We start from the raw sequence: 16,668 nt of genomic DNA, 5'->3' as shown, positions 1-16,668 counted from the left end.
CCGTAGGCGCGGGCAGCCGCGAAGCCGCCGCCGGGCGGAGCTGAGCGGAGCGGAGCCGGGCGAGGGGCGGTGGCGGAGCGGGGCAAAGCAGCGAGGGGCCGGCGGAGAGCGGAGCGGGGCGGAGCGGCCGCCACCCGCCCGGCGGGGCGGTGCGGTGCGGAGCGGGGCGGCCGCGGGAGGAGCGGGGCGCGGGCGGAGCGGAGCGCGGCGGCTGCCGCTGCCTGGATGCCAGAAGCGCCTCTGGAGCCAGCGGCCGGCGGCACCCGGGAGGGCCCGGGAGAGGAGGAGGAGGAGGCGACGTTGGCGGCGGCGGAGGAGGACTCCGGGCGCGGAAGGGAGGAAGCAGGCAGCGCTTGCCATGGCCTCCAACTTTAACGATATAGTCAAGCAGGGCTACGTAAAAATCCGCAGCAGGAAGCTGGGGGTGAGTTCTTTTTCCCTTCGCCGGCCCTGCCCGGTGTGGGGGCAAGGGGCTGGGCATCGCCTCGTCGGCCGGGGGGACGGTGGTGCCCCGGGCCGGGGCCGCCAGCGTGGGGCGCGGCGACCTGCTGCTGCTGCTGCTGCTGCTGCTCCTGGGGCTGCTGCCGCTGCTGCTGGGGCTGCCGCTGGTGCTGCTGCTGCTGCTTCTGCTGGTGCCACTGCCGGAGCTTGGAGTTCGCTCCCGGCTCCGGAGGGGTCGGTGGGGCTGTGCTGCCATTGCGCCTCGGAGTGAGCCGGCTGCTCCCCTCTCCGGGAAGGCGCCGCTCCTCCCTGCTCTCTCGGCGATCGCCCGCCAGGGTCACTGTCCTCCTCGAGTCCCCCAGCCCGGGGCTGACACTCCCCTTTGGCCGTCCCTGCGCTCCCCTGCCCGTCGCCTTGCTGCCTCCGGCAAGAGCTTGGGTGGGGAGAGGAAGGCGCAAGCAGGAGCTGTAAACTTTGTATACAGATTCTCCCTTTCTCTATCCCTGCTATTTCGGAGAGGGATGTTTTCAGTCGGGGCAGGGTCAGAAAACACTTTGCTGATACCGGAGTAACAGAGAAGAGCAGGCGTGGAGGTGTGATGGTGCTCTGCCCTGCCCTAAGGCACGGGGGACTGGGGAATGGGAGCCTGCAGCGCTCCGGGGATGGACAGGAAAGCAACGGGGTGACAGCTTCATGAACCTAAAGGCAGATACAGAGGCTGACAGTGATTGAAACTAGGGGCAGTCTCTTAGGTGAGGGTGGCTGTTCCCAGCGCCCACCGGGATGCTCAGGGACACCGCTTGTGCAGTCAGATTGGCCATGGGCACTTTCCCTGAAGGGGTGCAGCAAATCTTGAAAAGGCAGTGAAGTTGGAGCAGGGTGTGTGCAGAGGTCAGGATTTTCTAAACTTAGTCGGTCCCGGGCATCACAGGTTTGGGCTGTCTCCTACCTTTTGAGAGCAAATCGGAATGCTTGCTTGCACAGCTATTGATGTTGCCAGTAATCCTGAAAGGTCCAAGTCCCTGTTGGCCTGAGGCTGGGAGGAGGTCTGAGGTTCTTTGTGTTCACTCTTTCGGTTTTCCTTCAGGTGTGCAGAAAAGTGCAGGATCTGCACCAGCTCTCCCTTCCAGGGAGGTGGTCCCTCACTGATTCCCCTGAAATGTAACAGCAGGGACCATGTGAAATCTGCCCTCCTCCAAGTCGTGGTCTGTGAGCTTATCACAGTGCTAATATTTATCTCCTCCTCCTCCTCTTTCCCTTCCCCCCCCCCCCCCCCCCCCCCCCGATGCTGTGCATTGCTTGCAGACACAGTGTGCAGGATGGTGGGACACTAATCATGAATTGACCTTTGGAGCACTTTGGTGACTTGGCAGGGCTGTTAATTTCAAAAGAGCACAGGAAAGTTTTGTCCAAACCCTTAATAGCCTCAACTACAAATGTTTGAGAGATGGTGTAAATTCAAAGAGAATGGATGTTCTTAATGATTTTGCAACCCCAAAGTCACTCTGTGCATCAGTCAAGCATTAATCTTATCTGAAGAAGCAATTTCTAAGCCTCAGTTTGTTTCTGGCAGTCCTCTGCTTAACCTTTGCTCATCAGTTTTTCCGCTGCTCAGCAGTGTTATTGGATGGGCCCAACACAAAGCAGGGAGATCATGGTATCCCATCACCTTGATGTTAGTAGTTGGAAGCAGAGTTAATCTATTTGCTTTGCAAATCTGGCTTTGAAGCCATCTCAAGTGTCCTTTAAGTGTGAAATTATGTATATGCATATCTCTATGTATGCAAATACTTTTATATATCTATGTCTATGTCATACGTGCAACAAATGTAGAGTTCATATTGCAGGAATCTTGGATGATACTTGCTGACCTGTGTAAAAAAATGGTGGAGAGTGTGATATTTCATTTTATGTAGCTTTTATATTTTTTGTTTTGAAGATGTCATCTGATTTTTTAAGGGAGATACATAAAACTTTTTTTTGCATAGATGTTTTCCATGGTCATAATGATTATCATACCTCTACACTAAGCAGAAGGGAAATTGTTCATATGGTGTCTGTGGAGGATTTTTTCCTACTGAAATGTGTGAGGGTGACAATTCAGACTATACAGCCTCAGGCAGGTGGTAGTATAAGCTTAAATATGACATATGGAAATGCACATCTGAATAAATCTATTAAATACAGTTTAAAAGGGATTATATTTTATAGAAAATAGCATCAACATTCAAATGAATGTGATGGTTGAAAGGTATGAATATGTGTGTATATATCCATAGCTAATTGGATTCTTGTGACTGAATATCTAAATTAATGCAATTTTTATTCACCCAGTGAAACATTAAAGATTTTTCTTTTTTTCCTTTATGTCTGTATCCAAGTCCAGACCTTAATGACTTTCACTGGATCCATCATGATGTAGGTGAATACTTCAGTTTTCAAGAATATAAATGTCTGCTAGAAAATGAATATTTTTAACTCCCAAAAAAGGGAAGAGAGCTATAGGTTCTGGAAACTAATGGTAAGATAATTTTTAAATGTGGCAATAGAGTTTTATCTCTTGCTATGTTACGTTTCATTCTTACACACTGGAAGTTACTGGGTAGCTTTTTTTTTGGACATAATAATCTACATTCTTTGAATATTTCAAAGTCTCCTGAAAAGCAGATTGATTAAAACTTGGAGAGCTGAGGTGTCTAATACCAGTTTTAGTGCTAGACTTGGGCAATACAGATAATTCTAACCTTTAGGCTGGTAGCCAATTTGTTATGGAAATTCTTCCAATTCAGCTTTTATTCTGTTTTGTTTTGTGACTAAGGGAGCCCTGGCGAGGAATCAAATTGAAGAAACTTCAATAGTATATTTTCATTTTATTGAAAAAAACCCACAACAACAAGCTTTCATTTAAGGAGACCTTTCTGGTAGAATTTACTTCTTTAAGAATTTAATTTACAGAAACCCAAGTAGTAAATCTTCATCTAATTATAAAATAGAAATACTCATTATTTTTCTTAATGTATTATGTTTACTTCTGACATTTTACACCTATACCTTGCTTTAAGTACTTGTTACCCTGTCTGCCTACTCCCCACATACCTTCAAATTCTATTCATTGTATTCATGAAGTCAGGACTCAAGCTGTTTTCCCATCAGTAATTGATTCTGTTCAGAAAAGTGATTTGAAGACAAAAATTATGCCTAAATCATGGAAATACACGGCAAGAAGAACTGCAAGAATTTGTCCTTACTTTTTTGTTTAGTGATACTTGATTATTAACTTTTATTTTGCCTGCTTTTCACTGTAATCCTTACGTGCTTGTTTACAGAAATTCATAAATAAGTAAATTGTAAGTAAATAAGTAAATTTTTCTGACAGTCCAGTATTTTGAAGTAGACCTCATTGTTCTGATACCTTTATGATGCTAAAGTTGCTTTTGTTGTAAGGTTGGATAGTCAGTTGAGGAGGTTTACCAGCCACTCTGTTGATGTATTCTGACTCTGGGAGTATCATGATTACTGCCATGAAGATATCAGGCCACAAAGAGACATCCAGCCAGTCTGAACACTTAGTTTGTCTCCTTACTTCTGTTAGGCATGAGCTGTGCATGAAACCTTCCTCTGGTGCCTTGAAATGTCAAATATATGTTCAAGGCTATGCACTAGGCAAGCTCATGTGTATTCATCATGTCTTTATCAAGGTATCATGGTGTCTTTGAAACTTAGAAACTGTAGTCATTGAGGATGACTGTAATTAAAACATCTTTATAAAATCTGTTTCCCTGCAGCCTAAATATGCCTTTCTTTTCAGTGCCCTGGCATTCCCACATTGTTTGATATTTTGCTTTTCTCTAATGCTGCATAAAGGAAATACTCATTCCAGCAGCCATTACATTTGATCTGTGTGACCCTTCTTTGAAATAAATGTGATTGCAATGTGGTGTGCTGTTCAGATCAGAATAGGTCATTTATGTGGTGTGGAACAGGACTGTGTTGCCTTTGTTCTTTTGGACTCTTTCATACTTGTGTCACATTAAAATTCATATGACACAATTTTGTACTGCACTGGCTGTGCTTATAGGCTGAAACTTTCTTGTAGCAGATTGGAATCCCTTTGTTGCCTCCTAATAAACTAAGCTGTGAGGATTTCATGCCTTGCTGAAGTGCTGTTTCTTAGAAAAAAAACCAATTTGATGTCACATGAGGAAGTCTAATTAAAAATGAACATTGTGTCACTTTGATAGTCTTGTTTTGACCCATATCAACCTTCGAAGTCATAACCTTACTGTTTGTTTGTTTTTGTCTTTTTTTGTCGTGCCTCGGCCATAGAATGAAGGAATGTTATCTCTTGGAAATTTTCACTTCGTTTGTTAATAATTGCTGATTTTTCTGTGTTTCTACACACTAAGTGGGATTATTTTCTGGGTGCTTCAGTTTGTACTCTAATATAGCTATCCGAAGAGAAAATTGTACTTGCCAGTCAGTCTTGATTGAGTAATAAATAGTAGGTTGCTCTTAGTCACCAAATTAGAAGTTTTACCATATAACCTCCCCCTATTTTTAACCATACTTTTAGATCATTACGGGTACCTTTTCTGTAAATGAACACAGTGTTTCTCCTTCTGCAGTTAACCCCATTTTCAATCAATCAGGGCTAACAATGCTATGAATACGAACCACTGATTGCAGTGTGATTCCTCTTGAAATAATGCAGTATGTGTCTTACAGAATCCTAACACTCAACTGATATTGTGTGTATATTTTGGGTGAAGAAAGAAAAGGGACCTGCAAAATTTCTTGGGTTTGAGATTACATTGATAGATCGCACTGGCTCTGCAAGTGGGTCGTGATGAATACAGAGGGCAAAGTAAAGGTTCTTCTATTTCTTTGAGCTGCCACAGCATATACAAAGAAACAAACAAATACATGAAAAAGTACAAACAAGTAGTGCACCTAGAATTGATAGCCTTTCCATAGATTGTTTTATATTATTATCTATGGGAAAGGTGCTCAGCCTGATTGTAAACACTGAGATTACCTTTTATATAACTGTATCCTGACCGGTGATGCAAACTGTGAGTTACATCTTGGAGTATGAAAATAATTCACATGAAACTATAAAACCTGACTTTCTATTTATAATAAATTAATTTCAATTTTTATAAAGCTCTAGATGGACAGGATTTAGATTGCAAATTCCTTCCTCGTAAAGGAGTTTCTTTTTCACAATAGTTCAAGGCAACCTGAGATATGGAATTAAAAGGATTTCACTGTTATCCATTAAAGAAACTAGTCACATTTACTACTTAATACTGAAAGTATCATTTAAAATACCAATAATTACTCCTTTCATTTTTCTTGCTACATTTTGTGAACGGATTTGAAGAATTAAAAGGAAAATACATGGATTTCCAATTCAGTCATTATGGAAAGAGCAATCATCTTGAGCTTCTGACCAGTTTTTATTGATTAAGCCTATTGTACAGGAAATTGAAAGCAATGTCTTGCAGCCGTGGTAAACAAGGACAAAAAGTCCCACAACTTTTTATGCTAATGTTTGTGTTAAAGCACCTTGTGGGTCAGGTTTGTGGTAAGAACTTTGAAGTTGCTGTGCTTCCCAGTTATTTTCTTGATGTGCTTTTCCACCTCTTAATTCCCAACAGGTGTGATAGCCAAAGGGCTAGTAATTTTGTAATGGATGGCACTTAGAGTCAGATAGTTCTTTTTTGTTGATAGCATATCACATCCATGTTATCAGTGGATTATAGATGCTTGTATTTCCACTCTTGTGTGTAATACCATTGGCCTCAGTGAGATTACACTTTAGCTATGTGAAGATTACACAAAGAAGTGCTTGTACAGACACTCTCTCTCTTTCACTTGCATATTGTGAAATGGTAAAATTTTATTGAGACTTTTTTGTATCTCCTGGAAGGCCTTCTGTCTTTTCATTTAGGAGTCTGTCATTTTTGTCTTATAGTGGACATTACAACCTGATGAAAAGACCCAGCGAAAAGACCCTGAAGTCAATTTAGGAACCTGTTAACTTTGGTGGCTTTGGTTCAGTGTCCATGTGGGAACATTAGCCACATGCATAGAACATGAATTTCCTTGTTGTAAAATGCCTTTCAAATCCTACTCAAAGGAATTGTCCTTTCTGAAATTGGTAATTATGGAAGGAACATGTTCTGTGAGTCCTTGAAATATACAAGGAATTATTCATGTAATTCCAGTAGTGAGTTTTCTTCCTATTTTTTTAGAAATAATCTCTCTTCAAATCATTCATTCAGATTTTTGCAAGCAGTGCAAAATGCTTTATAGCTGTTGCCTGGCAACAACATATTCAGGCAACAGCGTATGTGAGTCAGTTGTTATATGTTTATATATGTGGCTGTGTATAGAGCATATATTTTAGATATATAATTTTTAGATGAGACATTTTTTAAAAAGCGTGCTATGAAATGCTCTTTTTAAAAATAATAAAATTCAAATAAAGGTTTTGGGGTCTACATTACCCTGGAAAGTTTGTCTTTTGTTTTAGGTTATGTGAAAGATCAGCTATCTGAATAGCTTTCCACAAATGTCATGATGAAGTTAATATACTTCCATTCAGTCTGAGCAAGCAGTGTAAAATGTTCTCTTTGTTGAAGGCAAGCAATATTTTCTATGTATGGATGCTAAATTATATCCCTCACCATTCTTTAAATTAATAATGTGTTATTGAACCAAAAAGTAGGTCTTTTACTGTGTACTGTAGCCTTTCATGTATACTATATTTGAAATAATAATTGCGAATGTTGCACTGCAATTTTTGATTTCAATCTTTGGAACTTGCAGTGCAACTCTAAGATTCAAAATTATTCTGGTGTATTACTGTGAGGAATTATAGTTTGATTGAATTTTTTTTTTTTCCGGAAAAAATACAGACTTCAACTCTAAATACTATAAAATTTCTTGAAGAAAATCAGTAAAGAAAAACAAGGAAACCTTTTGCTACTGTGGAGAAAGTTTTCAATTTTGTCCTACCACACAGAAACTTAGAAAAAAGATTTTAGTGAGAGTAGAGTGTGTGCAGTAACTGCCTTGACCCTTGGGCACATAAATGCTTACTTTCAATTAATGTTTTTTTCAGTATTCAGAAAACATGTTCACACATCATGTCTGAGGAAAAAAACCTGTGTGATTGATAGATACAGTTCATAAACCACTATACCTGAAAACTTTGTACAAGTAGTGAGATTTGTATCAGAATTGAATCTCCTGTCTCCAGGAGTACTCTTACTGGCTAGGATAGGGTAGGATAGCTTTCTTGGAAAGAGTTTTGAAGAAGAATGTTAATTTTGAAGTCTACTTAGAAATTAAGGGGGAAAAAAAACCTTTTGTAAAGTAGTTATGAAATATGCTTCTTCTCAAAAGTGATCTCCCCTGCAAAATAAGTCTTCCAGATTCTGACGCTTTTTAACAATTGCAATGTGTGAAACATGGCATCGCTGTCATACTGAGAGGTTACAAGCCCATGCAAATGGAGCCTCACAGGAATTACTGTTCACTTAAGATGCACATAAATTAGGAAGATAATTAAGGGAAGTGTGTAAATCTTTTAAAAGATTGATCTTCTTTCTCTCTGTTGTTCAGTTGCCAAAATGTCCCTCATCATCTCCGGCTTATCTGGGCTGAACTTTGGAAAGGTTGTATTCATTAACATGTCAGTGAGGAATTAGAAGCACACAGCATGGACTAGACCTGGAGAAAAAAGTTACAGTGTCTGCTGGAGGAAGGGCTCTTTGGCATATTCCCCCTACCCATTCATTGCAAAAAGAATTAATAGCAAAGTTTAATATTGAAAGGCTGCCACCACTGTAGAACCAAATTACTACCATCTTTGAGAAAGAAATCCTTGATACTTCCATTACTCTTTGTTTGTCCCTGAATTTTTTCTTTATTTGAGTCTTGCTCCGAGGTACCCTGTCCTCAGAGTGAATTGTATATTCTCATTCCTCATGCAAACACTTTTTTTCCTGCAAAGAGAAAAGAATGCATGAAGTCTTACAAAACAAGAATACAAAAGAGTTTTCTGAACGAGTGGTCATAATTATTGGTTTTGTACAGTGCCTAAAAAGAAGAGGAAGAACTTCATTTTAACTGAAGTTGACATGTTCAATTATTAATTGCTAGATTAGTATGATGATACTAAGGTGTATGATACGTATAATATATATAAAAAATAGTAGGACTTTAAATCCCCTAAGAGCAAAGGGAGGGGGTTAATTTTCGTAGCTGTAGCAAGGTTATTAAAATAAAAGATATTATACTGAGTTTTATTTTTTGTAGCTCCAGTATCTTAAGGTACAGAATGAATTCTAGAGCTTTTTGCACTGTGGATGAAATAACCTCTCTTGAGAAGACAAAAATCTTTGTGCTGGTATGTTGGACTCAGAAAAGTTAAATTTTAGTCTTTTGCAGAGACATAATTTGTGATCTTGAGCACTTTGATTCGTTCCAGACTTATTCCCAATTATACTAAGCCTACTGTACACGACACAAATTAAATCTAAAGCTGTGTTAAGGCCCCTTATACCAGCATAGAGAATGCTTTTAATGTAAATGGGAAACAGGCTTTCTGAGCTTAACTTTTCTGTTTGTAAAATTAGTATAATCTCTTCTCACCCGTGATTGCTTTATTTTGTTTGTCTCAACTATAAACCCATGTTAAGTTCTCCTTTAAAATGAATACGTTGGCTAATGCTGACTGTGATCAAAATATTTTTAGGTGCTACAACTCTATAGAAAACACTGGAATAATTCATACTTCGTTTTTGATTTTTGAATTTCATAACTGTGGAATGGCTGAGGTTGAAAGGGACCTTGGGAGGTTGCCTGATCCAACTTCTCTCTCAGGCAGGGTCACTGTCTATTTTAATGTTGTATGAAGAGTTTTGGTTGAAAATAAACTTTTGGTTGTGTTTAATTTGATTTTTCTATGATTTTTTTTTTTTTTTACAGTCAGGATTTGTTCTGTAATTTATTTTAGATTTTTGTATGTAAAGAAGGAAAATATTGTGCATTTTCTACCCAGATCTTATTGATAGAAATGACTGCTCATCAGTTTTCAGTTTTCTTCTTAGAAACAAATGGAATAGGAATGCTAGAAATCTGAAGCTGGTAACTCTGATAGGACCTATGTTTCTTTTGCCCTGAGACAAAATTATAGCACAAAATCTAAAGTTTTGGAGAATTTCACTTTCAAAAGTAGATACTGAAATATTTAAGGTAGAATTTTTCACAGTTTACTTGGCAGAACAATCCTGAAAGCTGAATGCAGTGCATGAGACAATTTCATAACTGCTTGGGTTGCTCATCTGCAGTTGTGGGTGTAAATTTCTGACCTCAGCCATTCAGAAAAGCTGTATTTGTTAAATATATGGCACGCAAAGTAACAACCTTATTTTAAAGCAGGGGGATGGGTTAAAGATGTTACTGCAACATTGTTTTCCTTTCCTAGTGCAGTGTATTACTGGTCAGATTTTGAGAAGACATCGTCTCATTTCCGAATTTTATAAAAGGCACATTCTTCCACGAAAAAGCTTGAAATCCCTTACTCTGTAGGCTTATGTGAAGCATTCTGCTAAGAATTGCTAATACTTAGCCTTAAGTTGTATGTTTTACCCATAATATCTTGGAGTTCAGCATGGGGAACATGTATTTGCATGGTCCTGCAGAGGGAGGTCTGTGGGGCTTTGTGCAGGTTGTAGGGTGAATCAGTTGAGTCCCCTCATAGAGCCTAGAGATAACAAAATGCATTGTTTCTTGAGGAATTCTACCTACACAATATGTGCAATAAAAGAGCACTGTAGAAGCATTTATTCAGAGGAAATATATAAGGTTGCAAAAAAAAAAAAAAAAAGGAGAAAAATCAAATTATGGTTTGCCCTTAATAGTAACACTAGTCTGAATGCTTCCAGAAGATTTGTAGCGTTCAATATTGTTGGGGCACTGGTTTGCCTACAACAAAAAAAGTAATTTTTTTTCTGCAAAAAAGGAATAATTTTGAGATCACTGAATGATCGGTATCTTCTTCAGTGTGTCACAGCTTAAAGAAAAAGGTTGAAGATGTACTTTGCTAATAAGAGTATTTGCTGAACCTTTTTCTTTATCAACACACGCGGGTGGTGATGTATTTAACAAAGTTGGGTTCCCTCATCATGTTACATTTTTCCAATTATTGATTAATCTGGATGTCTGGGGTTTTTTTTTTGATAATGAAAATTCTCATGTAGAACCATCCAAAAGAAAAATAAGGGAAAGGAAGCTACTTTTGGCTTTAAGTGTGAGCATGTAGATGAAATAGATCATCTCTTTCAGATGTAGGTAATAGTTACCTTGATTAAATCTCACTGCTCAGTGTAGGCACATCTTCAATTTCTTCTGATGAGTTGTAAGATCAAATGTATTTACTGGGAAAGCTGTGTAACAGACAAAAAGTTTCTCAGCACTAAATCTGCATTTGTACATAAATTTTGGCTAGTGAGAATTAGTGAAAATTAGTTTTGCAAAAAGCAGAGTGAAAAATTCTGAGATCTGTCTTTCGTGATGGAGCAGAATCTCTGACAGCTGTTATTCCCAATAATGATGTGTGATGTAGTAAATTGATAAATATTTTTAAAAATGTAGCAGAAGGAATAAGCGAAAGGATGGAAGCAGTCTGCTGTAGTCTGATGTTGTTGCAGAAAAACATAGAATTCCAAAGAATGGAATTCTTTTTATGGTCCCAGAGGTCTTAATAAAGAAGAACATTGCAGTTTTTTAAAGGTGAAGTAGATACATTAATGCAAAGGCTCTATTTCTAGAATATAAGCTATTACACATTAAAGGAGTTGTCCAAGACCCAGGGGCCAAATGGAATATTGCGGAGTCACGGCCATTTCAGAAGGTTCAGGTTATTTTGAAGAATTAGGTCTGGATACTTGTAGTGTATCACTAGAGATGACTCTTTTCAGACACTTCCTAATCATTTGGGATGAAGATAATGCTTACAAATCATGAAAGGGAGCTGTAACTAATGGTAACAGCTTAGCAGCTGGCAGAGAACATTGGCTAAACTATCGGAATTAGGAATCTGAGGTACATTGAAAATGGAAACCTCACAGTGAGACATAAGGAGGAATCTGTGGAGCAGCCATGGAATAGATTTATATGAGATTTATGGCCAATGAGAGGAAAATTTATACTGGTGTACTTCACAGTGTATTTATTTGAGGATAGACGTTGCTGTAGCAGCTTTTATACAATAATATACCTATAGCGTTTAGATGTATTGCTTTGGGATTTTTTGAACCGAAGGAGAAACTAGAGAAGTAAATGCTACTTGTAAATATTTTTTGCATGATTTTGACATGATTATAACATAATGCAGTGCATGTCTCAAGAGAACCCAGAGGTTAAATGTGTTCCAAAATGGTTTTGGAAGTGTGTTTTCCAGAATTCTGGATGTCAGAAAATAATTTTTGCCTGGATTTTTTTTTTCTCTCTTCTCTGAAATGGAAAATTTTTGCTGTGTTTCTGTATAATATTATTTTATGGCTTACAGTCATTTTGCTTAAAAATGAAGGATATTCAATGTCAATCTATCCTGTCCTGCAATCTAAACAAAATGGAATTAAACTAGCGAGGTGATGCCTCTTGTTTAATTCTTCAGAATCTTTTCTTTCTTCTACGCCTGACTTACCTGAAACATTTCCTAGACCAGCATAACTAGTTGATCTTCTGGTAGCAAAACTAACAGTTTTTCTTTCTGTAATTTGGAAGTTACTAGAAAGAATATATACCCATTCTCATTTAAACAAACAATGTTTCCTCAATTTGCTTGTACTGATCAAAAGGGACTGAACTAATGGGCCAAATATCTGCTTGTGGGTAGAAAAGCATATGAAGGAATACAGTGTCCTTCTGTACATGCCAGGCTTTAAAGTTTAGGAAAATGTAAGAAGTTGTAAATTACATTAATTTTGTTGACCTGAGCTAACCTGCAGTGGTGGCACAGTGGCAGTGTGGCACACCTGTCGTGGTGCTCAGGCCTGAGCCGAATGCACAATAGATGAAATGAGTTAAACAGGACATCTGAAATGGGGAATGCTGCTAGCCACCCTTTGAAGTCAGCTTTAGAGAGCTATAAAACAGAGCAGAGCTGACTGCATAGCCATTAAGATGATCGTGACTGAAATAGTGAGAATGGAAGCTCAACTAGCAATACATAATTACCATGAGATTCTTGATTTTTGTCGCTAGTGTTTCTTCATTAAGTTAGGCTTGCAGTGAATTTATAAACAAATACAGAGGAAAGACCTCTGGTAAAGAGGGCCAAACCTGCCCTTGATTGTGCAAGTGTCTCTGAAGGTGTGTGTGTTTGCAGGTGTTGCACACCAGCCTCAGGGCTCACCATAGCGGTGCTTTGACCAAGCTTCATTCTGTCAGTCCTTTGTTACAGCAAATTCATAAAATTCTGTCAATCCCATCAAATGCTATTAAAACCTAAGCCAGGCAAAGCAGATCCTCATCTTCAAAATTCTTTTTCTAGGTAGGCAGGTAGTTTTAGGACTGCATCCCATGTAAATGGGATTTGTTCAGGTTTCATGCCTCAGCTTTTCTTCAGAATCAGGAGGGTTAAAAATCTCAATTTCTGAACCCAAAAATTGAAATGCTTGTGTAATATTTTGTCCTCAGGACCAGATGCCTTAGGCATAGGCCTTTAATCCCTGTGCCCTAGTTACAGCAATTAAGGTTCATGAAATATAAATTTTGTTACATATGCATCTTGGTTTCTTCTTTTTTATTCAGTTTCAAAATCAGTCTGAAATATTAATGATCATATTAAATGGACTCCGTTATGTGAATTGCTGTTAATATTGCATTCTAGTTATCCTTAACAGATGCAGTGAATGACATTTTCTAACATTTAGACTTAAATGCACGTTCTCTTGCTGAAAGAAATCTTGACTTTAATAACAGAGTTTCTTTGTAGGTCTGCCTCTTTATCTGCATTTAAGTAAAAAGTTGCTGAAGGTATGCAGCACTTTGGAAAACCACGGCTTATAATTGTTCATGATTTCTAGTGCTGCAGTGCAAATTAATCATTGTGGAAGTGTGCTGGGGAGAACAGAAATGCCTAACAGCATTGTGGTCCCTGCCTGAAAGACTTACGCTCCAACATCTGAGATGTTAAACCTATCCTTCAAAGTCTCATGGCATTTTTTTTTTCACTAAAATACTTCTCTCAACCTAAATCTATCATCCATTTCTGCCATCCTGTCCATGCAAATAGATTTCTGAAGCTTGATTATAACAGTTCCTTTCTCCCCCCACACAGATGAAGAAACAGTCACTCATTTGAATGAAGTCCCCATCAGTGCAGGTTTTTTTGGGACCAGTGATAGGTAATGAGGGTACAGAAGTGGAAAACCAATTTCATTTAAGTGGTTCAATAAAAGAAGTGCTGTCTGCATGGCAACAGGTATAGGCATGCTAGATTATATTTTACTGATAGAGATAGTAGTCCCTTTCTATAGATATGAAAGCTCTCAAATGAAAAATTCACAGCCTTCTGGGGGGTTTGTTTTCTTTTTTGAAGGCAGAGGCGTATGTCACTGTAAAACAACTATATGTACTTTAATGTGGCCAGAAAAGAGGCACTTAGCTGTTCCACTGCAAAAAGAATGAGTTAATAAACCCGGCACACAATCTGTCTCTGCTCTAGCTCTTGGCACACAGCAGCCCTAATTGGTGGAAGCTATTGAGGCCTTAATTGCTGATTTTGCAGTACTGCCATGTTTACTGATAAGGTTTAATGCAAGCTAAAATTTGTTAACTAGAGAGAAACAGTCACACTTGCATGAAGAGTGTGAGGACAAACAGCAGGCTTTTCTGAAGCACCAAATGATGGCGAGGTATTTCAACACATGGCATCGTTAGATTTGTCCTTTGAGACTCTTGAAAGGCCTTTCTTTGAGCAGAAGAGCAAGAAAAACTTCGTGTCATACAGCTAGTGCTGAAATAAGCCTATAGTTGAAGGGACAGTGTTCACCTCACTGATTTACATGATGTTGCCCTGCATAGATGAAGGACCATTGTATTTAAACATTAAGACCTTTAGTTCTTGAACTGAGATATCCTCTCATTTTATTTTTAACATTATTACTGCACTATGATACAATGGCCTTTTGAGCTACTAACCTCCTGTTTAATTTCTGAACTATTAAGTTAAAAATCATTGTTATTTGCATTTGAGTTTATGTAGTAGTAATAAAAATACCAAATAACGATGTTTTATGGCTGTTTATGTCCAAAAAGCTAAAAGGGAAAATAAATGGAAATGTGTTTTGTACTTAACGTAACACTCTGGAAGTGCCTTATTTTGTGTCTTAGCATGTTTTTCATGTACTGCATGCATGGCTTAGAGCAGAGGAAAGTGTAAGATGCTGGTTGAGTGAAAACCAGATGCTGCTGTGAGCTCCTAATGAGTTTTTTCTTCATGTTTGTAAAATGAAACAGTATTCAAAGAGATTTTGTGCTTGCATATGATTAAGATCTATTTAATATTGTTACTGGACATACTGTATCTAGAGTATATTCTCCAAGCATCTCACACAGTTCATAAATTGTGCATCTGCATGTGTATAAAAGAGCAGATATTTGAAGTTCCTTAACACAGTGCTTTAATCCAATATTTATTAATGTTCAGGAGAGGAGAAACGTCATGTTCATCAAGTGTACTGAGAAAACTAATAGTAATTAGCATTATATTAATTTTTCTGCAGCTTAAATGGAAATTTTGTCAAACATACATTAATTATGATTGTAAATTTTCTCTACTCCTTAGACCAATTTGGTTTCAATCCATATTCGGTTAAGTAAGTTGCAACTCCATGTGGATCTATGACAGTATAAAATATTAAGACTTGTATTACATAGTGGTTCAGATACATAACAAGGCAGCTTTACAGCTCTTTAGACATATAACCAGACAGGTTGGTTTTGAGTTTCCTCAGGGCTCTACACGTCTGTAGTAGTCCTTGTTGGTTCAGTAGTTTTAGCTTGAAAGGCTGATGGACAAAACAAACCTATCATCAGTGAGGCCCTGATTAAAACTTATCTATGCAGTTGTGAGAGGAGCTCCCAAGTCCAAGTCAACAAGGGCTGTATCTTTCTGCTTTTAAAAACCTTGAGGGGTTGCAAGTCTGGCTCACAAGAACGACCTTCTTGCCAGGCTGTTTGGCAGACTTGTGTGGATTCCATGGAATGGGTAGCACTTTGTTCTTTAAGCAATCTGATTCAGAATCCACTAATGTCTACTGATGTTCTGTTACCCACAGATGCAGCAAAATGTATCTAAATCCTGTTAGTTTTACTGAAATTTGAATAGTAATGTATTTCCAAGAAGAGTTACGGAAAATGCAAAATGATTTGCAGTAGCACAGATCCATTGTCTCTTTATCTCCAAAGCTGTGTGCTTCCTTATGGGGTTAAACAAACAAACAAACAAACAAAAATCCAAAAAAAACCCCCAAAATCCAAAAAAACCCTAAAAAAGAGGAAAAAAAAAACCCCAACCAAATAACCAAAGGGAAAGGAAAATATCTCACTTTCTTTCCTTTCTGTTGCCAAGAAACAGTTACAGAAATGTATCTATCACTCCCTTAGCATAGGAAAGGGTCTTCTGTCAAATACCAGTGGCAGCAAGTCATGAGCTCTTCTCTGCCTTTTCCTTTCACTTCACTGAAGTGTGAAACAAACAATATAAGACAGTAAGTTTTTAATAAGATAAAGTGGGAAATAGACTAACACATTCTTGAACAAGGTAATGTTTTAGAAATATTAACTCTTGCACTTAATATGGATGTGAATGTTGGCAATATTATGTTACTGTTCTGTCTTTAATTTTCTAACAGTAATTTTGAAATAGCATTTCCTGAATGAACTTTGTGAAGTAAATCCCACTTGTGCTAACTCCCGTATAATGCTATACTTTTAGTGGTCATGTAAGTTTTTGTTTTATCTCCTGTTCCAATTCTTTTCTTGGAGACCTTTTTCCCTTTATAAATTGTGATGCAGAATTAAAATTTGGAGGACAAAGTTTTAGAAGAACTAAATGTGACTTGTTTTTATCTTTCTATGGTATATATTAGCATAAATATGATGGTATTTTTTCTGCCTGCCACTCTGCTGACAGAGATGGTA

The 16,668-nt window shown here is 38.5% G+C and overlaps 1 protein-coding gene across 1 annotated transcript in view; it reads left to right on the top strand.

Annotated features, from left to right (window-relative positions):
• Window positions 1-144: 144 nt before the first annotated feature.
• Window positions 145-16,668, top strand: part of DOK6 (docking protein 6) — a 239,760-nt gene continuing 223,236 nt past the window's right edge. The window contains exon 1 of the mRNA XM_041472901.1: window positions 145-424. Within this exon, the coding sequence (XP_041328835.1) occupies window positions 359-424 (66 nt within the window). The 5' untranslated portion in view covers window positions 145-358. The remainder of the gene's footprint in view (window positions 425-16,668) is intronic.

This window comes from Pyrgilauda ruficollis, unplaced genomic scaffold (assembly GCF_017590135.1).
Source record: "Pyrgilauda ruficollis isolate IOZ18807 unplaced genomic scaffold, ASM1759013v1 scaffold109, whole genome shotgun sequence".
Lineage (NCBI taxonomy): Eukaryota > Metazoa > Chordata > Aves > Passeriformes > Passeridae > Pyrgilauda > Pyrgilauda ruficollis.
Note: the sequence above shows the minus strand (reverse complement) of the source record. Positions and strands in the feature narration are given on the sequence as shown.